Genomic DNA, 26,411 nt, shown 5'->3' with positions numbered 1-26,411 from the left:
GTGGGCAAATCCCTAGATTGGGACCTTTTTTTAATGGCAAAGACCAGTTCACAGAACAGAGACATATGAAGGTTGGTGAGGAACTTGTGGTTAGATAAAGTATCTGTCAGAAAAATCGTTACCAAAGGCTACGAACAGCAGATTCCTCATCTTGTGAATAGATAACAAAGCAGTACCTTCTTAGTTGGCGGATCTGTGAACTGGCTCAAACCAAAAGGTTCTACAGAAAAGGTGAGCAAAATGCACCTTTTGATGGACGAGTCAAAGCAATAGTGCTGTGTGATCATGCCTACCAGAGCCCATGATAAGGCTGACAAATTTCTAGGTCAAGCACTCTGGAAGCCAATACAGTGATAGCAGTGTTGGCCCTGGAAGAAGGTGTACACCAGCCTTCTGTGTGCAGCGTTTCACCAATGCATAGCAGATCTTTATGCAAAGAATGATTCATAAGGAGATGATCCAATTTTGTACTGCATTATCTATCTTTGCTCGAGACAACCATACAAAAAGCTGACCGTCCACTCACTGATCCTTGGTACATTTGATATAGAAACTCAAGGCTCTTTTAGGATTGAAACAATGGAGTCTCTCTTCTTCCTTAGCAGGATGAGGAGAAGAAAAGAATGCTGAAAAGGTGGTGGGCTGGTTGACAAGAAAAGGGGTAACCACTTTCAGTTGAAAGTAAGCACAGGTCCACAAAACCAACGTGAAAGGTGGAGTAAGGTGGATTTACAAAGAGAGCCTGAAGTTTGCAAACACACCTAGCCAATGTTATGGTGATGATAAACACTGCCTTTAAGATCAAAATTCTCAAAGGACAACAGTGCAACGGCTCAAAAGGGGTACAAATCAAGGATATGAGGACAAAGTTTAGGTCCCATCGGGCATCGCAGTGTTTTGGCAAACACAAAAGTTGCAAACCTTTCACGGTTGATCTGGAAACCGGGGGACGGTCGAAAGAGCCAATAAGTAGCCCTTAACAGCATCCAAGGCAAGTTCTTGTGAGCTAGACACAGAATAAACTACAAAACTTCAGACAACTTTGCCTGTGAGGGGTCAGTTTGTCGGATGCCGCAACAATTCACAAATTTATGACTACAGCTGACATATACGATTTAGTTGAGGGACGCTTTGCTGCCAAGATGACCACAACGATCCAGGGATGCAGGTGGAAGTGAAGTGCAGCTGCTTAATCTCTAAGCATGGAGATGCATGGAGTGCAGGTGGGGGTGAAACAGCCTGTCCTGTTGCTGCAAAAGAGCCTCCTAAAGCGACAGGTTGATCAGATAACAGAAGCTCATGCACAGGAAGTCCTGGTACCATACCCTTCTGGTCCAATCTGGCGCCACAAACATGACTTGTGCCCAGTCATTCCTGATCTTCATCAGAACTCAGAGCAGAAGAAGTAGGGACCGGAAGGCATAAACGAGAATGCAGAAGTGCTGACATTGTACGTTTTGTGAAGTGGCTAAAAAATCAAGTCCAGGTTGTCCCCACTGCTGAAAGACAACCTATGTTACCTCCAGGTGCAACTGCCATTCAAGATCCGCTAGTTGCCAGTGGCTGATTGCTCTACCACATGGCGATAGTGTCATCCATGAATCCCACCTTTCCTAGGCAGCAGTAAAAACTTCAGCGCTAAATGAATCGCCCTCAACTCCAACAAATTGATCTGGAGTGGAGTCTCTGTCGGAGATCAAAGTCCTCTGATTGCCACTTCTCCCAAATTGCCTCCCCAAACCAGTAATGATACATCTGTGATCACAGTCAGCTCTGGGTGGGGTAAGGAGAGGGGACTGTCACTGATCCGTTCCCTGTCTAATCGTCACCACTGCAGATCTTTCGCATTCTTCTCCGAAATCTTGGTAGAATCCAACAGATTTCCCTGATGTTGAACCCACTGGAGTTTCAGGACCCACTGCAAGGCTCGCATGTGCAATTTGGAATGTGACAATAGCAGGATGCAGGAGGCCAACAATTGCAGCAGCTGCAGAGTCATCCACGCTAAGATTCAGGGCAGAGGCTGAAACATCAGGTTCCTAGGGCAAATGTCCTGGACCATTCATTTCAGAGGAAAGGCATAAAGCTCTGCCGTAAATAGAAAGGCTCAGATGTAAAGGAGCGCCTGCAACAGAGTCAGGTGAGACATCAGCTCATTAATAGTGAACAACAACAATGTTAGGATCTTCCCTGTATTCTTGATGGGTTGTATGATAGAGGCACGCATGGCTAAACCACGTGTGCATCTACCACGCATCCCAAACCACAAATGCGTTTTAACCCCGCAATTTCGTGGTAAAGGAATGAATGGTAGCTGGGGTCGCCACTACTCGGACCCTCCTCCCCCATCCTAACCCCTAAATTACAAACCCCCCTACCTGCCCCCACTGCCTTGAGGCCCACAACCTTCCCTGAAAGCTACCCATTCCCCACCCCCTGAGGCCTAAAACTCAGCCCCTTAACAAACAGTACCCCAACACCCCACCCCACGCTGGCCCTTAAACTATCCAACCCCTTCCACTGCCCTGAGGCCTAAAACCTAACCCCCAATTAAAAAAACTACTGAGACCCCCAGCCCTAAAAACTACCCTACCCTAAGCCCTAAAAACTACCCGACTAACAATTCCCCTTCTCCTGAGGCCTAAAACCCTGCCCCTTAACATACACTACCCAGACCCCTCCCACCCCGTGCTGTCCCTAAAACTATTCCAACCCCTTCCACGACGACTAAAACCCTAACATCTAATTTAAATAACTACCCAACACCTCCACCCAAGCCTTAAAAACTAGCCTGCTCTCCCCGTCCTAAAAACTACCCCAACCCCATCCTAAAAACGACCCCGCCCCCAGCCCTTAAAACTACACCTAACTCTTACCAACTACCCCCAACCCTTATAAACTGCCCCCCAAAACCCAGCCCCAGGCCTACTTACCTCACAGCGTCCTCTCCCAATCCTCCTGCTTTGGCCCTATAGCAGCTAGCCTGCACACTGGTTAAGGCAAGCATGGTAGCGCTTGCGTTGTCGGAACACGCGTGGCTCGGCCTGTGTTGTCCAGCTGGATGTGGTTGACTGTCTGGAGAGAGCCCGCCTTCACTTGTCAGTTGTCGAGATAGGAGAAAACTGGGAAATGGCGACAGGCAACCTGACTATTGACAGGCATCCCAGAACAGGGCTTGACCCAAGTGCCTAAAAGGGATTAAGTAAGTGCTTCTTTCGGACAGTTTGCAAAACTTTGGTCAAAACACTGGTTTTCACTTCCATGGTTGGCAATTATATGTCTAAGCAGCCCATCACATCGTAACACAGAAAGAGGTGCTTTCCTCTGTCGCCTTGTGTCCTCATGGTCCTGCTTCAGAGTTTAGCTTTGCCTGCCAATATAGCTTTTGAGTCATGTGGGCTCAGTTGCCACAGACTTTGAATTTGTGGTCCAACCCCAGTCTCTACAAACTGACTTCACGTGGGCCCAATTCTGGGAAATCTAGGAGAAAATGCTGGAGCCTACCTCCTACATGGTAAGTGTGTGGCACTAACGGCAAGCTAAAGCGTCTTGGTGGCTGTTGCTACAGGGGGAAGGGACTAGGAGGACAGATGCAAGTCCCTGGCTTTGAAAGGTCTGGGGTGACTGCAGTAGTGGCTGGGGAGACTGAAACTTGCATCTATACAGCAGCAGCTGCCTGACACTCTGTGAGTCTTCAAGAGCCTCCACTGTGGTCCTGGGGTCTTTAGAAGTGTACCCTTGTGGTGGATTGTGACTTAAAGGATTTAAATCAGAAGGTCAAATCTTGGACCAGGATGAACCTGGTTGGTGAATCTGATCCACGCTCCATCCCCGTCGGCATCCAATAGCGCCTAGGTCCCAGTGTGCAGCGACCATTGACTATCATCTGCACATTATGCTTATTGGTGCAATTCCTACTCATATTTCTTTAAATCATATCTCCGATTTCTCGTATTGGTATTTTTGTTATTTTAGTGAAATTTTGATTACATTTTACTCAGATTTTCTCATTTGGTTTGGCATTTGTATTGATTTGCATTTCTAATATCTTGCTGTTTTGGTAAAATAAATACTTTACACAGTGCCCAAAGTTAAGCCTGCCAGCTATGCACCATAGCTACTGGGGGCTAAGCTCATGTTTTTTTTACTGACTTTGAGGGTTCACCCTGATAAGGGTTGTGATTATCCCTTGAGTTGGGTAGTCATTTCTTATGAGCCCAACAGGCAGACTCCATTGATTGATCTCAATGCCAGGTTAGCAGAAAAGAACATTTGTTTTCCAAACGCCTCAATCCTTGACTCCATAGTCAAAGGAATCATGGGGAATCAATTGGGGTTCACCTTGCTAGCTGAAGCCTGAACAACCAGACTCTATTGACCTGGCGATGGTTCTGGCCAAACGTTCTTTGGCCATGGCTTGGAAATCCCAGACGGGGCCTTCCACTAGACACTGGTTGAACGCCCTCCGGCGTGCCCTGGTAGTCGAACACATGACACTGACAGCTCAGCCCTTACGCCCAATGACTCAGACGCAACCTGTAGACTGGCAGCACTATGTAACTATTGTAGAAGTTAGCCTCCGTGATTCTAATGACCACAAATGATAAGGTAGTTGTACTGACGTTGCAACTGGGTGATGCAACAGGGACACCCTGAACATCTACACAAAGGAACGCACGCCAGCAGAGTTTTCGGTTACACATATGCAGGATCGGTGGATAGATACAGTAGCCCCACACTCCCAGCCTGGTCCAATCGCACCTACACATAACGCGGAACCTGCAATATAAGACTCCTCTCTCATTTTACTCCCACTGCAGTATCCATCATAGCAGGACTCTGGTGGTCCGCACTCCGCATGTGCAGCACAATCAGCGGGAACATATTTTTGACAGGCACACTAGTTAGCAGGTAGTATGTTTTAATGTTTTATATTATGTTTTGTTGCAGCTTTGTATATTAACATTGGATGGCAACCTTTGCATTGACATAATGTTGTTTATAGTTTAATTCCAATGTCAAGTACAGCGATTTGCCCCCCTCCACCTAGTGGACACAATAATGCAAAGGGAGATGTACTACAACAGGTATTTCACTATGTCGTATTTCCAGCTGTATGTTGTTTTGTGCATAAAATGAATAAAGAGTATTGAAAAAAAAAACAGACTCTCTGGAGTAGAATGTTTAGTGAGAGAATCAGGGTTACCAGACACTGGTCTATGACATTTGCCCACCTGCTTATTCCCTACAGGGATGAACATGGCTTTCACTAGGCGCATATAGCTTTGATGTTCCTTGCTTTGAGGTCTTTTATGTCACTGGCCAAGATGGGTGGGGACTTGAGTATGCTTAGTCTTCAGACACCTTTTCAATGGGGCAAATTAGTTTACTCTTTTCCCAGTCAGCAGCTTTTTGCAAAGGGGGGTCCAAGGCAAGCCAAGGAGGAGTGGATGTTTTTTGAAAATTGATTTAATGGTCAACTAACCTAGACTTCTATATCCGAGTTGTCTCCTCTCTCTCTGTACATTCAAGGATAGTGGGTGACCGGACTATGTAATTCTCACCTTTTTCTTTGTATTGTTCTCTCCCCCTCTGCTTCACTGCATATTTATTTCCAATGCTACTTTTTTTTCATAGGTTTGCTTCCTTACTGCCGGCCTACTATGTAATGCAATGCCCTTTTGTTTTTTTACTGTGTGTATGTAAAGTGCTCTGATACCTACGGGTCAAGCTAGCGATATATAAAACTTTTAAAATAAAAATAAAATAAAAAAAGCTGCAATCACTGGTGTTAGGACCAGATGCTAGCTTGCATGGATGAGGGAAGGCTGCACCATTGAAGCGTACTCAGATGTGGGTTCTGTTGTGTTTCCGAAGGAGCTGTGTTAGAGCTACCACTGGCCTATTTTCAATATCGCCAACAGTGGTCTGTGACAACTGGGGGATCTGCTACCGAATGACTCTGCGATCTAGCTTTTCTTGCTAATGAGGGTTCTTGGCGCTGCATGTAGGTGTAGGTATATTGCAAAGAAGTGTAGGACCAATAAGCTGTGCTTCATTATTACATACCTACATTCAACGGATTATTTGGAATTATAATGGCAAATGAACTTAAGAAGTGTTTTAATACATTACACTGTTTTATTTCTTTCTGTTGAAAAGGTTTAAAGGGATCCCCCACAGAAGTGGCAATAATCAATGTATATGCCTGTTAGTGATAATCTAATGACTGTACTCATTATTAAGCTACTCGTCATCAATTCTCTGAGTTTTGCACGTACCAAGCACCTATGGACGATCAAGTGCTGAGGAGTAGAATCCGGCTTGTCAAATAAATAGCAGGGTAACATATATATACTTAGAATTTAAGGTAAGAAATGAAGTTTAAAGCAACTCCTCTTAACTAACAAACTATGCTCTCACAGATACTGCCTGGCACATATCCATGGATGGGATATGCCTTGGAAGTGTCTGTAACTGGTTCTAAAGCAGCACAACAAGTCCAACTGTAACAGAATACTCACAGGTGCTGCTGCAACCAGTTTAAGGATCAGCAGTGGCCCCAGCAGGCACTCAGGCACTTTAGTCCTGTACAGGAGTAGGTTAAACTGCAATTAGAACGACAGAGAAACAGACAAGTGGGTAAGCTGCAAAACACAAGCCGTGGCAGAGCGCTATCCACAGCAGGGAACGGAATGAGGGTCAAAGACTACAGAAAAAATGAGAATGGATGAAATGAATAGATGTGGTTGAGACAACAAGACACAGGTAAAAACAGAGCTCAGAAACACAGCGGCTGGCTGGAGGGTGGGGTCTGGAATCAAGCATTAAACTAGATGGAGTTATTTTGCTGGCAAGCAGCCAGAGTAGAGGTTTACCAGTATATCAGGAAGCGATATTCTGTTAGGAGATAAGGCTACTTGGATTCAGAAATAGGTACAGCCTTCTTGGAGTGTAGTTTCACAAGAAGCAAGCAGATGCAGGAGAGTGTGAGGAGCTGGATATTGCAATCCCTGAACAACATATTCCTGAACAACCATGTAATGCTAAATTAGAAATGCAACTCAAAGATTTAACCTTCACTGATATTCGAAATTGGTGGTGCAAGCACAGTTCTTGAGCTGTATATTATCTCAAAGGGGAGGCTTGGGGTGTTCAAAAGCAGAGGACTAGTTGGACTTACTGTTATAGTTTGATAGATGTTACTCCATTGCTGTGCTTGGCTTTAGAAATGGACTTGAGTTTTTATTAAGCCCAGTGCTCCTGAAAAAGGTGCACTGGGGCTCTGAATTGTTGCGTTATATCATTTGAGTAAAGTGCTGGCACATGTGCTAAGCACAGTCTAAGTCTTCGGACTGTGGTCATGCTAGGCTACAGTTACAGCGTGGTGCCGGAAGCTCTGCACTGGTGTAGGCCTTGTTGGTGGGCTCACTGTCCTACTTCACACTTTTTAAGCACCACTACTGAAGCAACGTCATAACATTAGCTGAGTAATTTGACTGAGTCCTGTCACCAGGATACTAGCATGAGAATGGAAACACAGGCCAACAAGTGTGAACTGGGGAGAACTATTTTTCCTAGTATGATTTTGTATAAGGATATTACTGGTGGATTTAATCTGGACAATAAAGCTTCTGGTAGGAGTGATCCGAAGTGTAAGGCACAGCAGCTGAAGTGCGACACATACTTAGACATGGAGTTTCAGGATCATTGTTGAGTGTCACCATCTAGTTGAAGGAAATAATGAGGTCCATTGCTCTTACACATCAACTCTCCCTGAGACATACCCAGTAGATAATGGTATACATCCATTCTATCTACTTTTTAACAGCAGTAGCCATTTGATCTCCAATGGAGTGATTGCAACCACACCCCATTAATCCGTCCTAATGCCCTTCTTTACCACTCTCCACCCATTTCTGCCTTTCTACTTTAAGAACTTACATTTTCTCTGCTTCTCATCACGGACGGAGGGTAAAACGTCACTGTTTGGTGTAACTTGTACCTGTCTAAATAGCCCTAGACAAAGACATTATTAAGCTAGTCATGCAAAACATCTCAGAAACTCCTTTTTCCCACCAAACGGACGTGGCTGGTCCCACACAGCACTGTGTTGGTGTTCTACAGACCAGTCGCTGGTACTGTAATATACTGTAATAATCTTTAGGATCACTTCATACACACTGTTCTGGTATCCTTTGTAAACCATACTGACAGCTCTTGTCAATAATAGATTGCATTAAATCTTTGTAACACTATGGCCATCTGAACACTGAAAAGAGCAACTACCAAAGCAGCCTTTAATTGAATGTGCTAGACAGACATGTCAGGGCAGAGAGCGCTTATTCCCAATTCAACCTGAGGAGCCGAAATAAGAGCCATTGTTTTCATTTGCTTGGCCCAGGGGCGATTGGTCTGGAGGTCAAAGAGGACCTGTTGGGTACCCCCACACCCGGAAAGGTCTCTTTGGCCACTGGGACACATCTCTCCATACCTCCACTGCACCTCCTCATCTGCACACACCGCCAGTATGTCGACAGCAAAACACTGATTAATACCGTTTCACCGTTAGTAGCCCCATGCACATGTTGATACATCGGCTTTTGATGGTGGGGTGTAAGCTCCCTTTTGTTTGAGATCCCCTCCCACTTACTGCATGGCTTTGCATACTGGTAAGTGAACCCATAACTGGGTGGTTCATCTGTGTAATAGGTACCCACATGTTTGCCTACACTGCTGGTCAACATCTGGATGCCCTCTAAAGCCGCTGGTCTCCGAAAACTGCAAATGCACATAAAATCAATAAAATAAATTTCTCTATGAGAACAATATAACTTTGAAATGCAATCTGAGTCTCCAATGTGAAAAGCGAAGGTAATGTTTTGATGGACAGGGAATTAAATCTATTTTTATCTACTAAGGTATAATTCTGAACATTGACTGGTGCACACAAACTTGACTGCAATGTTACTACAGTGTAACATGGCAGTCTACACATATTATAATGAAACAGAATTAGAACAGTATTAGTCAGTAAGAGTTAACACACAAAAAACGATACCAGGCAAGTAATGAAGGTCTAACTACACAACATCCTTTCTGCGAACTAACACGTGCATAGATCAAAAAAGAATGAAATTAACACCTGTTAAGAGCAATCCTTTCTCTTCACAGACATGCAAAGGCAGGCTGGCGTATTCATTGTGATTTCCCTCATATTGCTTCACATACTTCACAGTTCTCAGATCCCACATCTTTATCTGGGAAGGGTAAGAGCACAGATCACATTGTCAATTGTCTTTACACATTCCCATAAATGTTCAAAACTTTCAAAGCAGCAGTATGATCAAGTTGAAGAATGAAATATGAAAATAATTCATGGTCAAACAGTATGCCAATGAACACACAAACCGTTCCCCATAGGATAGGATAAGCTATAGCGTCACGTTTATACTAAATCTATCACACCCCCAAAAGGTGGTAACACTTTCTGATAGGTGTATGTATTATCTGGTATTATGGCTCATAAAGCTAAATGCCCTGTACTTAATATGCAGATCACAAGTTCAAATCCCGGCAGGACTGGCCCAGTTTTCTATCCTTAGAAGTTGAGTAAATGAGCACAGCTTAATTTGTTAAGTGTAACACCAGCTACTTTTTTGGGGTTCAAAAATGTTGTCTACAAAAGAAAGAGAAATATAATCAAGTATCAACTCCTTTATTTGGAGCAAGAAATCTAACTCATCTCAGTGATCACGCTCTAGTAGGAGTCCATACTCATTCCTTCTATCAGTGGTTAGTACACTAACTAATAACAGATTAAAGAATACCAAACGTCAAGGCATCCTTTACTCTCTCACAAGAAAAGCCCTTGCTGCCAGTGGATCTGTGATGATATACCTCTCGGTCCCTACAATTTTGCTAGGACCACAAAGATGCTTCAGCCCAGCTGCCAAAATCCCTTTTTTAGTAAGCTGGAGATCTATTCTCCTGTTCTGTGTCATCCTACTCAGGTCGGGAAATACCAGCTCGGCTTCCTCTAGACAGTCAAGCCTTTTGATGCTGCCGGTGACACTGCCTCACCATGTTGAAGGGTCTTGCCCCCACAAGTCGTTTCTTGGGTCTCTTGCCTACAGCCTATTACTCTGCAGATTTCCAGATGGGTGGAAGCCATACACACCAAGGTCTCCTTGCTTAGAATACCAGATTCCCTTACTTATCCAATTGTGGAACATCCTGGATCCTTCGTTGGAAGAACATGTTCAGAATGTGCACTTCTCTCTCTCTCTAAGAGAATCCGGGTGAGACAAGGCACTCCCTGAGGTCCTCAAGTTATTTCATTGCCTCCTCATGTTCATGTGCCAAGCCCTCAACCTTCAGTATGTGATGGCCAAGACCACCCAGGCTAAATGCCTTCTGGTCAGCTAGAACACTGAGGTCTACTAGGCGTTCCTCAACGAAGAGACATTCTTGTCTAGGCTCGCTATCCTCTATTGCATGTCTTTTAGGAAGTCGAGAATGAGTGCCTTAAGTAGCAGTGCAGGGGCTGTGCATCCTGGAATCCTCTTTTGTTTTCCCTGCAGGGCATACTGTGTCATCCAGTGATTAAAAAATATATCTGATATTGGGATACCCTGGACTTAGGCGCATTTGGCAGCATCTTGTGTTCAGAGAATGCCAATCCTTCGAGTTTCATATCTTTCAAACATAGTGGATGTACCTTCAACATCCTCTTGCATTAAAAGGAAAATTCAGCAGCTTTCATGCAATAAGGAGGTCTGCATGGTTAATATAAACCTTGACATACATTTAGATAATTTCCCCTTGCTGTATGGGGCCCTCTGCCTACTAGGATGGTTCTTCAGGGTCTAACAGTAAATGCCGGGGGCCTCTTCCTCAACTGTCAAACGATGATTATGCCCTGCGGTGACCTCCTCCTTAAGCGTTCTGCACTGCAGCTGCTCCTTAAACACAAAATCTCCAGGCTGCAACGCTATCTTGGATGTTTTTGGTGAGTGAGAGGAGCCTCATCGAACACTGAATTCAAGGCATTGGAATGGTTAAAAAGGCATCAGAATCAGACCATTCCATGCCCAACCACTACCAGTTTCTTAAGCGATAACAGGCATTCTCACTTGCAATCACGCTCTCAGCCCAGGAAGTGGGAGCAGAGACTGCGCTACTCTGCGATACCATCAAACAGTAGCCTGGCTAGCTCAGTCCCCAAACCTGTTATTTTATAGTGATTAGATGTAGCAGAAGTGTGGTATGAAGGTCTATATAGAAATAAAGGTTATTATTAATTGCCCTGTTTTACTTACCTGTAAAGAGAACTGTTCTTAAAGAATGTTACATTGGATAACACTCTTTCTGAAGGGAGGCAAGATGGCGACCGTGTAGGAGGTCGACAGTAGCACTAAGGAACTGGGTCAGGTTTTCGAGTGTAAAAGACCCATATCGCACTCCATGAACTAATTAAAAACATCGAGAGAAACTGGAATAAAAAGGGAAAAGTAACAAAAAGAAGAAGAAAAAGAAAAAACACCTTGCATCCTAATCCCGTATGCAGGGGAGACGGAGATCGCATCACAGTCTCTGGGCAATCTGTCTGAAGATTGCTGAGCGTGCTGTCGGGGATCGTCTCTCTTGCCCGATGACTCACCTGATCAGAGCTGGAATGGCTCCAAAGCTTGCAGCGAACACCGGATCAAAGGCTGCCGCGGCGGCGGCAGCCCAGAGACTGCGGGGGGAGACCACTATGGAGCGAAACATGGCGGAGCAGGCATCCGTAGAACCCCGGCGGACGCCGGTCCTGAACTCGGTGAGGAGAGGCAAGGCGGCAACGCGTGTAAAAAACGGGCGAACAGCCCGTCGGTCGCAGACATGCTGAGACGCGGCAAAGACCCGCTGACTGAGACAGCTGGGGCCGCGGAGGGTGGGGAGGCAGCATCCAGCACAGCGAAAGGGCTGAAAGAAAATCAAATTGCAGAGCGGAGCCCTGCGTGACATCAAGAGCCCCCGCAAGGTAAAAAGCCGGTCCCTGTAATAGTAGATCCTGTACCTGCAGATGGCCCCTCTCCATCTAGCACTAATCCCAAGGAAGAAAGTTATCCCCTGGAGAAAGAAAATGTAGGGGAGCCAGAGGGTCAAATTACACTTGAAGGGAGAATGACACCCCCCAGCAAAGTCAAAATGGGGAAAGTAGTAGGGAAAATACTGGAAGTGAAAAGGCTCCTGATATATCTGAAGTAGTGGAAAAGGAGATGGGATTGCTTCCGCTGGCAGCCGAGGCAGGGGATTGCGACTTGATGGCAGCTCTAGATCTCTCAGCCGGGGATAAGGAAAGTTCAGACCTGGATAAGGACAAAGAGAAGGAGCAAGGTGATTGCTTCTTCTCTGCTTCAGAGGGGGCAGAGTCGTCTGATGATCTGAGCTCATCCCAAGGTGGTAGCGATTTTGACTCAGACCTGGAAGGGAGTGATTTGGACCCCCCTAATACCACCAAGAAATCTAATCCCCAGACAGGTCTACAGACCTGTACTAGAAAGAATTTAAAATGGGACTACTCGGCCACCCCGCTAGACGGTAAAACTCCATCAGAATCTACCACGCCCACAACGCTGGATGTCATACATCAGGCTATCCTCTTCCATAGGGAGGAGAAACGCCAGGACAGCCGCAAGGCACAGGCTGCAATGAGGAAGATGCAGGGGGTGGTGAGAAAACTATCTAAGGTTTGTACAAATATTGGAGAGAGGGTGTCCAACTTAGAGGAAAGGATAGTCACAACTGAAGCAGTGGCGACTAATGCTTTTAGCCAAGCAGAGGCCCAAAGTGCTCAAATTAAGGACATCCAGTGGAAGCTAGAAGAGTTAAAAAACAGACAGAGAAGGAATAATCTTAGAGTGCTGGGGATCCCGGAAGGGGCAGAAGGGTCAGACACAAGAATGTATATAATGGAACTGTTTAGATCCGCTTTCCCCGAGATGCCTGATTAGAACTGGTCAGCTGAAATACAAAGGGCACACCGTATTGCGTTTAAGATTCGAGACTCTGCAAGAGGAGGGGGCAAACCTCGAGCGATTCTGGTGTTTTTAGGAATGACAGACAGGCAATCGCAGAGAAGGCCATACCTGAGTCAAAGAGGTCAAGTGGGGGGTCTCATTCTTTGTCCGCCCTGATTTTTGCCACGCAACGGTGGAGAGGCACTGGAGAATAAGGCAGCTAATCAAGCCGTTCCAGGAGAAGACTGTCCAGGTCTACCTTATCAATCCAGCGCAATCAAAAGTGATACATGAGGGACAAACCAGATATTTTTCTTCGGAGATAAAGGCCAAAGAATTTTTGGGGACTGTAGGCACTTAAGAGGACTTTATCTTTTTATTGATCTAAAGAAGCTATAGGTTTTGGCTAGGTTGGGTGCTTGGTGTCGGGGGAGATCGGGGAATATTGGGGAAGATTGGGTGATAAATAGCCAAGGACATATTAAGATATATGAAAAGCTGAATATTGCCTCTCTTTCTTTACTTCTTGGCTTTTTTGGATCAGTTTTGCTCTCTCTATATGTTTTTCTAATTCATTATTGCTACACTCATCACATGCACAGACCTAGGTCTGAGCGCTTCCTGAGGGTGGTGGGAGCAAGGGGGGATGGGGATGAGGAAGGAGGGGAGGTGGTGGGAGGGGGAGGGGAGGGGAGGTGGTGGGAGGGGAAGGGGAGGGGAGGTGGTGGGAGGGGAAGGGAAGGTAGGGGGGAGAGGAAAAAAATATTAAAAAGAAAAAAGTACCTGGTGCTATGGAGCTTTTTACGATACAATGCTAGATATATTTAAATATCGGTATAGATGGTTCTATAAAGGCTATGTCCGGAAGGGGATACATGGGGATACTTAATATTTGTTCAGTAAATATTGGGGGTATTAATGATTGGAGAAAAAGGCAAAGGCTGGGACACTTTGTTCAAATAATATAGATGTATTATGCTTGCAGGAGACCCATTTATCATGGGAGAAGAGATATTTGCTCAACATTAGGGTTTTCGCTTTGCTGGCCTTCTCTTCACAGACGTCGACAGTCAAGGGGGTGGCAGTACTAGCTAAAGTCACGCTGGGAGGTTTTAAGCAATATGGGGCAGACACTTTGGGGAGATGGGCACTGGTTAAGCTAGGGGTGGGTTGCACAATCTGTGTGATATATGGCTCTAATCAGGATGGCCCAGAGGTTTATGATTTTCTTGAAATGGAACTAGCAAACTGGCTCAAACCCATCATCGTGTGCGGAGATCGGAATATTTCTGCTGATTTTACGAACAATCCTCTGTACACAGGGCGGAAGCCAAGGGTATAAGGGGCACTTAGTTCTCTCATTAAGTCGCACAGGTTAGCTGATGTCTGGGGGCTAAAGAACCTAAGGACCCTGGGTACACCTTTTTTTCATGCCCATTCCAGAAATATACCAAGCTGGACTACTTTTTGATATCTGTTATGGAGTTGGAAAAGGTTAATATTAAAAAGCTCCCAAAAATGATGTCTGACCATAGTCCACTAATTTTGCAATATGAATTAGAGACTGTCAAGGCCAACAAAAAGCAATCCCAGTGGACTTTCAAGAGAAAATTATTAGCAGACTCTAGATACATTTTAGGAGAAGGGCGCAAAATTACTTCAATATGAACCGCTTTAGTGCAACCAGGAATTGCGTCTGGGATGCATTTAAGGCAGCTCTGAGGGGTGAAACAATTCGTTTTGCTGCCAGGCTCAGAAAAGAGGCAAGGCTAGAAAATGAAAAATTGATGGCCCAATTAGCTCTAGCAGAAGAGCGTCATATGAGTGACATTAGGCAAGGGAAGAAGGGGGAGGAGAGTCAGCAGAGGATTCTTATAATTAAAACAGAGCTGCATAAATGGATAGCCCAGAGGGCTGCCGGGGACTATTTCTATTTCTATTTATGTAATTTATAGAGCACAACAGCTGCTCCAGCCAAAAGGCGCCCCGGCGCTAGTAACAGAATCGACAGAATCAGCGCAGGAAGCAGTCTACACAGTGAGAAAAAGAAAGGGTTTAATAACTTTCCTAAATTCAGACAAATTGTTAAGCCCTCGAATATGGGGTGGCAAAGAGTTCCAGAGAGTCGCCGCTCTGTACCGGAAGGAGTGGCCTCCAGCCCGGGTTCTCCTGACCCGAGGTACCACCAGTAAATGTTGGCCCATGGAGAGAAGCGGACGGGAAGGGACATAAAAAGAGAGCAAATCTGTCAAGATATTAGAGGAGGTTGGGGGGAGGATGGCCATGATCCTTCTCGATGCGGAAAAGGCCTTTGACCGTGTTACTTGGAGGTATCTAAGGGGGATATTGGAGCATAGAGGGTTTGGCCCAAAAATCATGGGTGCCATTAAGGCTATGTACTGTGACCCTAAGGCTAGAGTGCAGATAATGGGGGAAAGCTCAGAAAGGATCTATATCTCCAGGGGGACGCGTCAGGGTTGTCCCTGTTCACCTATCCTTTTCGCCCTGTATATAGATCCTCTGGTCCTCAGGATATTGGGGTGCGATGATATCAGGCCAGTGCTCTTGAACGGGTATGAGACCAAACTACTGGCTTATGCCGACGAACTGGCAGTAATCACCCCTGAACCAGCTGGGGCTATGGTGGCACTCACACAAATAGCAGGTGAATTCGGTCATTGTTCAGGTTTTCTCCTGAACGAGAGCAAAACTCAAATAATTTGTACTGACAATATAAGCAGAGTTGATAGTAGATATTCGGATTCAGCAATATATCTTGGAGTCAGGGTTAGCTCAGCAATAGACACAATTGTTAAAGAAAATTTTACCACGCTGTTAAAGTCAATGGCGACAGATTTGAAAAGAATTGACGCTTTACATCTGTCTCTGACAGGCAGGGTAAATGTAATGAAAATGACCATGTTTCCCAAGGTCCTATATCTCTTTCACTCCATCTCATTCTTAGTAGAGGAAAGCTTAATTAAGTCTATGGAGACAATCTTTATGAGTTTTGTTTGGCAATATGGCAAAACTAGGCGGTCAATGAAGTATTTGTCCTTACCACAGGAAAGGGGAGGGCTGGCAGTCCCGAATCTAAGATTCTACCACTGGGTCTGTATGCTTACTCAGATGCCAATACTATTTGTTCCGGCCACAAATGTAGTGGATACTCCTTGTGGCAACCAGAACCCCCCCTCCATCTACAAACTTCTGTTGGGTAGGGAAGCTCTGGGACTCCTACTGTGGAAAACGGAGCGGCGCTATTTTAGAAAAATGCGCTACAAAGTTTTGAATAGCGCCTGGGCATCTGGAAAATGGTGCAAAAATTAATGGTAATACCAAAAATTAATTATTATCTACCCCTCTGGAAATCCAGTATCTTTCCACAAGTTAGCAACAATGGAATGGGACAGATTTGGGAACAGCAGGGAATTAAAAGAGTGGGCGATATTTTTGAGGGAGATTCCCTTATGACGTTTGATAAGATACAACAAAAATATGATATCCTGGCTAACCAAGCGTTTAAATTCTTTCAGATTTATAAAACGTTAACATCTATAAAACCGCGTATTTCTCCATGCGGCAGAATTAGTATGATGGATTATCTGTTAAATGGTGGCACTGAGATCAAAATGGTATATAGGTCCCTACTGGGAGGGATCCAAGATGATTTAGAAAAATGCGAAGCTGCCTGGACATTGAAATTGGGTGACCTGGATGTCGATATCGATAAAGCCCTGCAACTAGATCGGAAACTTTTTCGTTCCATGAACCTGAGGGCGCAACACTATAAAACCCTTTTTAACTTATATTTCACACCAGCCAAACTGCATCAGAGGGGTAAAAGGGAAGATGACAAGTGCCCTAGATGTCATGAAGCTAGGTGTGAATATCAACCTATCCCCTACCCGAATGATAATAGGTAGTGATAGTAATCTGGGGCTAAGTAAAGAGGATGAAGCTCTTGTTTTTATTTCTGTCGCGGTCCTTCGGATTCTTATTTCGGCAGGCTGGAAAGATACGGTAGCACCTTCCTTCCAGATGTGGCTGGCCAGACTCCTGGGGATACATAATATTGAATCTTCCCTATACGAGCATAAGGGTAGGAAAAAGCGTGAAATGGGCTTGAACATCTGGGCCCCCATCAAGAGATGGAGGGAGTCCCGTGTTTATTTTTTTTTATATGTTTATCTAATAATTTGTATATATGTATAAATAATATTTGTAATTTGTATATATGTATATATAATATGTGTATATGTATTCTGAAATAATGAAGTGTGATTCCCTGTTTGTATCTACTTTTATCATCCTTTAGATAGCCTGCTCTCAATTGATACTTCGTAAATTTGTACCTGCTTTAAAACTATGTATATCGGATTTTTCAATATTAATGTAACATTAAAATGTATTTATTGCGATCTGTACCAGGTATTTAAAATAAAATAAAAAAACAATAAAAAAAGGATAACACTCTTTCTGGAAGATACTCTATCTAATTGCAGATTCCTCACCTTAGAGTACTCCCCAGGAGTGAAACTAGATCCAGAAAATGTTTTCTCATAGGAGCGCTCCCTCGTGCTGCTATGTGGCGCCATGCAGCTCCACACTTAATCTACACTGTCCCAGAAGTGACTGAGAAAGCTGCATAAAAGTGCCACCCCTGTGCTCTGATGTCAGTTTCTTTACTCTTTCTTTACCCTTAGGCCCAGAGTGTGAACAATTGCTGGTACCAGTGTGCTGTATTCTAACTTTGGACCTTTTAATATGTTAAAAAGAGGCAGCTCCATAGAACGGGGAAGTGAGGCTTGGGCTGGGGGGAGGGGGAATTTAGTTGAGTAAGGAGTCTGTCATTGCACCAGAAAGTATGTTATCAAAGGTAAGTAAATGGTTCTTTAGATCGTTACTTCTAAACACATATTCTTCACCTTATATACAATAGCAGTACCTTCCCCGGTGGAGTGTCTGTGGAGTGGACTCAAACCAAAAAGGCTTACAGGTCCGAGTGGGCGAAGTGTAATTTCTGTCACACCTGCCTATCTAGGCAGAAGTGCTTCATGAGTGCATGTACCGACACCCATGTCGCAGTCTGCTAGCTGCCAAGGATAGGCTTCCATATGAAAAGGCAGTGGTGACAGACTTAGCCTTGGTGGAAAGGGATCTCAGATCTTTCGGAGGCTGCTTCTTGGCCAGTACGTAGCACATTCTAATGGAGATGACTATTCACGTCGACAGAGCCTCTTCGGCACAGCCTTCGGTTTCATTTGCTTTGGGAAAACTCACAAAAAGCTGATCTTCCACTTGATTATGCAAGGTACAATCAGTGAAAAAGCTTAAATCCTTTTTGGGTCTAGCCGATGGAGAGTTGAAGTGGAGCTTTTCGAGTGAGGGATTGCCCAATGTGGAAGGAAGTCACGACTTATGCCAAGAATGCCACCCGTATCCTCAGCACAGATTTGGCTAGGAAAAAGGTGGTGGAGGGTGGATGCGCCGAAAGTGCCTGAAGCTCACTCATGCGATGAGCTACCAAAATCACAATGAGGAAGATGGCCTATAAGTTCAGGAGATGCGGCGAGCAGCTATACATTGGTTTGTAGGGCACACACATGAGAAACGTTACGTCCTAGTTAAGGTTCTGCTGTGGCATTACAAATGGATGGTTCTGGAGATAACCTGTCAAAACATTTAGGATATATCATCACAACAGGTAATTTAAACAAGGACGGTTTGTCCAGCAAATGCAGAAATGCTGAAAGGGCTGACGGATACCATTAAATAGTGTTCACTGAGAGACCTTTGCTGCGCCAAAGATAAAAACAAAAGGACATTCAACAGCTTTGCTTGTAACGGGTCAGTCTTGCTAAACCCACACCAGGCCACAAATGTATCCAGCATCTAGAATAAATGAATATCATGGAAGAGCACCTGCAAGCAAGTATGACAACCATCAATGCAGGCAGAAGATGAAACACAGGCAGTTGCTGCCACTTAAATTCCACGCTTGCAGCTTTTAGTTACACACTGTTCTGTTGCTGAGGACGGAGGTCCTTGAGAAGTGGTAGCCTGATTGGAGGACAGATATTCATGCTCATAAGGTGTGGTTGCCACACTTTCCTGGTCCCATCCGGAGCCAGTAGGATGATTTGGGCCTGGTCAATGGCAATCTTTTTCAGAACTCAGGAGAGGAGGGGTAGAGGCGGGAAGATGTACAGGGAGTCTTGTGTTCCATCCAGTCCAAATTTATATCTGAATAAATGTTCTTGTGTAAACTCCTACGCATAAAACTCTCAACAATGCATGTTCTAGAAGGTGGCAAAAAGATCTAACCACAGTTTTCTCCACTGTTAGAAGACATCCCGTGCCACCTCAGGTTCAGGCACCATTTGTGATCTGACAGATGCCACATGCTCAGTTCATTCACTCTGGCGTTCAGTGACCCAATTAGGTGGTTTGTGATCAGGAAAATATCCTGGCGCTCCAATGACCTCCAGAGGTGCGGATCCTCTTGACACAGAACCCCATCCTGCCCTGATTTTTGCAGTACCACATAGTGGTGGTGTTGTTCATGAGAACTTTCACCAGGCTTACATTGATGGATGATAGGGAGACCTTCAAAGCTAGACAAGTGGACCACAACTCCGGCAAAACCATGAGGAGAAGGCCCTTCGCTGGTCACCAGAATCCCCTGATCTCCACCTCCCATAGATGACCTGCTACAGCCCTAAAGGGATGTGTCCATTACCAATAAAGTCAGATTTGGATGGGAAAGGGAGGGGCTCGTCACTGGAAAACCTTGATTTGATTCATGACCACTGCATATTCTGAGCTGTTTCCTCCTAAAGCTGGATGGCATTGACCAGACTACCTTGGTGTGGACGCATTGGAACCTCAAATTCCAATGTACAGCATGGATGTGCCACCTAGCATGACTGAAGTGGAGGATGCAGGAGGCTAAAAGGGCCAGAGGCTTTACAGCAGCTCTCACCATGACTCAGGACCAAGCCTGAAACATCGGAATCAGAGCCATAATGTCCTGAACTCATTGAGGTGGGGGGAAAGCCTAGAAGTCAATGGTATCCAAGAGTGCCCCAATGATAGAAGGCCTTTGCGTAGGAGTCAGTGAACCCAAACGATGTCAAGAGATCCAACGTCGTCTGGAGGTGGTCCAGGACTAACTGTGGTGAGTTTGTTTTCAACAGCCAGCTGTCGAAATATGGGAATACTCGTATCTCCCGACCTCTGAAAATGGGCAGTGACCACTGCTATCACTTTCATGAACTCCTTAGGACTGTTTGTGAGGGTGAAGGGGAGCATAGCAAACTGCACATGCTCGTTGTCTACCTTGAACTTTAGATAAAGTCTGTGGGAATTCAGGACAGGTATATAAAAAAAACAAGTACTGCAGGTCCATCCTGTCGCCTGGGTTCTGAGCAGACAGAATCTGGTCCAGCATGAGCATTTTGAATTTGCCTTTCTGCAACCAGGCATTCACAGGTGGATGGTCCAGAATTGGCCTGAGACCCTGGTCCTTCTTTGGAGTGAGGAAATAGCAAGAGTAACAGATTTGGAACTATATCAACAGCACTCTTAGAGAGCAACAATCGCACCTCCTGCAACAGAATGGACAGGTGCTCATCTCAAATTCGCTCTGATGGTGGGAGGAATAGCGGGAGGGGCAGAAAAAAAGTTGGGGCAGAGCTTTTTTGAACAGTCCTTCATCGATTGGGCGTACGCCACTAAAGGCAAACTCAAGAGATTTTGTAGCCGTTGTAGATAAGTAAGAGGAATTAGCTTTGCTGGACTGCACATTGTTTGCCCTTCCCAGGCAATCCATAGTATCCACACCAGTGTGGATCACATACTTAGCATTGTTCTGTCCATCATGAATAAGCCCCAAGGTCTTCCGGGACTGGTGGCAATATCTCACTGGCCATGTCCTACAGGGCTTGTGTGTAATGACCCTGCAAACAAACAGCATTTATGGATTGCAAGGCAAGACTGGCAGAAGAAAACATATGTTTGCCAAAAGCCTCAATTATCTTGGACATGCATCACACTGGTTATAGCCAGTCCAATAAGACTCTCAGTTGGGGTCTTTAGTGAAGAAATCTGGGCCACTAAACACCTGCCTATCTGTGACCTTTGGTCACCTGCCTATTAACAGGCAGGCAAGAACAAGGCTTCGGTCGAGTGTCCATCAAATCATCAGTGAGGGCATTCTTAAAAGGAAGCAAGGCATCAGAAGTAGATGACCCAGGCTGTAACATCTCTGCAAAGACATTTGTTTTGGTCTCAATGGTGAGTAGCGGCAATTTAGTGCCTCAGCTGCCCTCAGGATCATCACTGCAAATGAACCACTCTCTTCCATTGGTGACCCAAGTGGCAAATCAAGCTGTGTCTTAGGTGAGATGTCAAGCCCACTGAAATATTTAACCATTTTAAGGCATCAGAGGTACAGTGAGGGGAGAGCAAATCATCCCTATCTGTATTATCCCAACATCCTGGGGTGCCCCCAGTCTGGCATAGTATAAGAGTCATAACAAAAAAAAATAACGGTCCTTCTGCTGGTAGGTGCAACTTTGAAGCGGCATTGGGTTAGAGTGAAGTTGCATGTCAACCAGATGCTCTATTGTGATTCGTAGCATGGCACCGCTGAAGCTGAATTCGGTTCATGGTACGACATTGGCATCAATACTGGATCCTCTTCAGTGCATGTGGCGTTGGTACCAGCATTGGGATGGCTTGGTAACAGGTTCCAAGGGGATAGATAGTACCGAGGATGGACACTGCAACGGTAATCCAACAGCAGGCTCCTGCAGATCCAAGCAGTGTAAAGGCACGCCAGAAAGAGCTGGATGCACACCGAAGATTTTAAGCATAAACCTGAAGACACTGATCTGCTGCATGGTCAGCGATGGCCGGGAAAATTCAAGGCATGTCGGGACCAGATGAGGAATCGGGCGGAGAAATTGTGACGCCCTCACAACTTCTCTTTGGAGTCGAGTGGCGGCATGAGGCAGAGTTCTGCTTTGCTTTCCTATGCTTGGACTTTGACTTACTGTACGGCTATGAGCGTGAAGTTGAGTAGTTGTGAGAATGGCCTCAGGACTGAGTCTGAATCCTGCATCGGGAGTAGGACAAAGGTACAAATATTGTGGAGCTCGCACAGCTATGGTAAACCAAATGATGGAGTTGTAAAGAATTCTCGTGTGCAGCGGGGGGAAACACTGTCTGGCCAGGCAGTGTGAAATGAACAACTAGGAAGAAGCTCTCCCGCCTAGGGAGAGAACACCCCTGCGCACAACTTCAGAAAGACCCAGAGGTCTAGTCAAAGGAGGTGCCCTGGTCATCATGGACACCACCTTTTATGAAGAAAAGGTCATAGCACACATTGGGGATACCAACACTTATGACATTCTCCCTGGGGATCCCACCAGGGAATATACCAATGATTTGATCACAATCATCAATAGGGCCTTTGATAACGGTACTATTAATGATAGAACAAAAAGATTTCTTACACCGAACAATCCTAAACCTCCGGTATTGTATATGTTACCGAAACTGCACAAACACCCGACCAATCCTCCCTTTCGGCCGATTGTGTCGACAAGAAACAGCATCCACGAAAATGTGGGAAAATTCTTGGACAAATATCTTCAACCATTTGTCACTACATCAGACTCTTTTGTTAAAGATACCACTGATTTTTTATTGAAACTGGACCCAGTCATGAACCAACTCAAAGACTCTAACCTCATTATGTGTACTGTGGATGTCAGTTCCCTTTATACTTCAATCCCTCATGACGGAGGGATTAATGCCATTGAAAGAACCTTGGCCCAATCAGACATTGATCATGACCTCAAAGTATTCCTGATGGAACTCACCATATTCACACTATACCACAGCTATTTCACCGTCCTTGACAAATGGTTCTTACAGCTCAACGGTACGGCCATGGGAAATTCGGCTGCTCCTTGCTACGCCAATATTTTCATGCAAATTTTTGAGGAAACTCATATCCTTTCCCAAGATAACTGGCAAGAACATGGTCGGTTATATCTCCGTTACATTGACGACATCTTCCTTCTATGGGCAGGCACTACCGAAACATTAATCACTTTCCTCAACACCTGGAATCAAGTCACTCAACGGATTCAATTTACATGGGATTATAGCACATCTTGTGTCCACTATCTAGATGTCAAAATTCTCAGAGAATTAGGTGATTGGTCCACCACCATTTTTCGAAAACCCACTGACAGGAACTCCACTCTACATTATCAGAGCTTCCACCGCATGGGACTCAAGAACAATTTACCATACGCCCAGATACTACGGGTAAAAAGAATAGTTTCCAAATCTGAGGAGAGTAAACTACAGATCAAAACTGTATTAGAACGTTTACGAGCACGTGGTTACCCTACCCCCATACTAGACATGGCTATCCAGAGGAGTGAAAAATGCACCAGAGCTTCTTTATTACAACCTAAACAGAAGACACCCTCCGACCGTATGGTGGTAGTTTCAAAATTCTCTAAAGCATCCACACAATTCCAAAAGATCATCCGTAAACACTGGTCCATCTTGTCATTGGAACCCGACTTTAAAGGGCTGTTTACACAACCCCCCATCTTTGCATTCACCAGGGGTAAGAATCTCAAGGAGATCCTGAGTAAAACTAGTGGTCCCCAAACCAAGGTCACTTACAGTGGTTTCAAACCTTGCTATAATTGCAGTAACTGCAACAACGGCATCCAAGGCAACTTGATTAACCATCCGATGAAAGGCAATCCTATAAAATTGAAAGTGAACGTCACATGTAACAGCAAGAACGTTATATATGCCTTAAAATGCCCTTGTGGCAAATGTTATGTTGGCCATACGGAGAGGAAGATCCGCACAAGGATCTTAGAACATAAGAGCAACATTCGCACTGAAAACCTGAAATCTACTGTGGCTACTCATTTTTTGGAAAATAGACATTCAGTGGCTCAACTCAAATTCCAAGTACTCGAACAAGTTCCTATTACTGTGAACAATAAGAACTATCTACTCAAACGGGAGAATTTCTGGATCCGTTATCTTTCCACGATGGCCCCCTTGGGTCTCAATGACCGCATTGAATTTTTGTGCTATTTATGATTCTTTCCCTTGTTTATGTTCTCTATCTGTGATTGTTTATATGATCCTGTTATCCTTCTTATTCATGACTACCATTCACAACCTTGGTCCTTTTTTTGCACCTTTCAAGATGGCGCTTACACTTTCCACCTTTGGGTCGTTTAGTCCTATGTCTCTGTTTGGTTTTGTACATTTTCTTCCTCATTCTCCTCCCCCGGGTTGCTAACCTCCACGGAACTCCGCGGAGTCCCGGCGTAGTCATCACATCTGTAAGTACCCTGACTCGGGACCTCATTATGCTCTTCACTATCTGTGGTTTTACCTTCCACCTTTTGGCCAACACGGCGCGTTTCGCCTCATTGTTTTTCACCACGCTGACTCTTTGGTTGTAGCGTCCCTCTATCCACGCGTTTTCCTTTATCTAAAACCTTTGGGCAGCACGCTCAGTTTCAATTTCATAGGAACACATGGGTATTTTAGAACTCCGTTATTCTTTTACCGTTTTTTACCGTTTTAGCATTTTCTCATAAGCACATTTTTCTTACCTTTATGCACACTGATTGTTTTTTGCATTATGTTTTGATTAGCATTTAATATTGAGATTATAGTTGGCATTTTTGTTTTTTGTCCGTAGAGTAATCCCCTGACGATGGGCTTCGCCCGAAATGCATTGGGTTGTGTGATGAGAAAACACGCCTGAATTTATGTACCCTGATTTGGATTACAATTGCTGACATGCAATGACATCATTAATGACCTTGAATGAACCCGGAAACTTGAACTTTTTCTGATGTGAACATTAATTGTTGAACAACAGTTTATTGAACTAGACCTCTGGGTCTTTCTGAAGTTGTGCGCAGGGGTGTTCTCTCCCTAGGCGGGAGAGCTTCTTCCTAGTAGGACAAAGGTCCCAACTTCTTATGTTCTGCAACATGTAGCTTAGTCTGCTGGTCTTGGATTGCATAGGGTGCAGGAAGAAGCACAAGCAGAGGCACCAAAGTCATATCTTGTTCAGGTTCGTTAGAGACATCTGCGCCGTACAGTCGTGGCATAAATTAAAACCTGTTATTTTGGGTGAGGACATCGTTCTCTAGCACACTGGTGACATGATTTTAGAAGGCATCCAAAAAAAAACGACATGGTTTGGGAGCAGAGCTCTGGATCTGCATCAAAAGGGTCAGAAAGAAAGGAACTGAAGTCAGCGAGCATGGGTGGTCTCTTCTGTGGAAGTATGGAGTGAGAGTGCAGCTGCACAGCGCCATCTAGCGGCGCGAGGGAAGACTATTTGAAAAGGTTTTCATATCCAGTTTGGTGTTTTAAGAATATTCTAAGACAAGGAATCTGTGTTAGAATTATCCATCAGAAGTGATAATTCTGACTATTTTGAATTGGAAGTATAATGAAATATAATGTGTGTTCATCGTTTAAAGCAGCATAAGAGGCCTGGTGGGCAAGGCTAGCTAACTCTGGTCATTTGCATAAAACAGAATTATGTATTTAAACCTTTTATGTAATTAAACCTATTAACCTTGACACTGACCAAGCAAACAAAAATTGGAATTGCAGTCCTCTATCAAACATGCCAGTTAAAACTGTAGTGTGGGCTGTGGCCTGGGTTGTACACATCGTTATGTTAGCATGGCTTAGTAGAAGTTTAAACGCCATTTTACCTTTTTCTGCTTTTCCACACGACACTGCATATAGCTGTTTTTGTAAGTTACGTTACGCAAATGTCTTTACATGAAAAAAGCTTGTTTTCAACATCCCTAGACTTACATCAATACCCTAGTCTGCACAGTGAGTGCTGAAGCAGTCAAGGTTATCATAACATGGTAGCTATTGTTCAAACTGATCGGCTAACCCTTTTAGACACAACAAATGGCAGCTGCGAGCCTGCCGAAATACTGGCGCCTTTTTTATTACACTGCAGCCATGATTTTCACACACTTGGAAGATTTCCGTTTCCAGTGATGCAGAGAGCTTAGCGGATCCTGATGTGATTCCCTCTTGCTGAGCTGAGAGGTAATGGGGTTCTCCAAACAAGCCTAAGAGACCTTTTATAGTTTATGAAACATAGTTCCTAGAGAGGGAGGGTGTTATAACTAGGTGTGATACGACCTGTTTTCACCAGCATTGTAAAATGCTTTCTCCTTTTGTGTTTTATGGAATCGTAACAATGCTGACCATATTATTTCTAATCATATGTCTGCTTGTGTTGGCAAAGATACTGCACCTGAGAGCACGTCGTTAAAATAAATATTTTAACCTTACCTGTGTCTC

At 44.6% G+C, this 26,411-nt stretch overlaps 1 protein-coding gene across 7 annotated transcripts in view; it reads right to left on the bottom strand.

The window, feature by feature from the left end:
- The window catches only part of DCAF4 (DDB1 and CUL4 associated factor 4), a 185,848-nt gene that overhangs the window by 19,084 nt on the left and 140,353 nt on the right, over nt 1–26,411 (bottom strand). For all 7 annotated transcript variants that reach the window (XM_086937072.1, XM_086937073.1, XM_086937075.1 and 4 more), the window contains one exon: nt 9,146–9,260. In XM_086937072.1, the coding sequence (XP_086793198.1) occupies nt 9,146–9,260 (115 nt within the window). The remainder of the gene's footprint in view (nt 1–9,145; nt 9,261–26,411) is intronic.

Source organism: Lissotriton vulgaris, chromosome 9 (assembly GCF_964263255.1).
Source record: "Lissotriton vulgaris chromosome 9, aLisVul1.2, whole genome shotgun sequence".
Lineage (NCBI taxonomy): Eukaryota > Metazoa > Chordata > Amphibia > Caudata > Salamandridae > Lissotriton > Lissotriton vulgaris.
The sequence above is the reverse complement of the archived record's forward strand: the minus strand, read 5'-3'. Positions and strand labels throughout refer to the sequence as shown.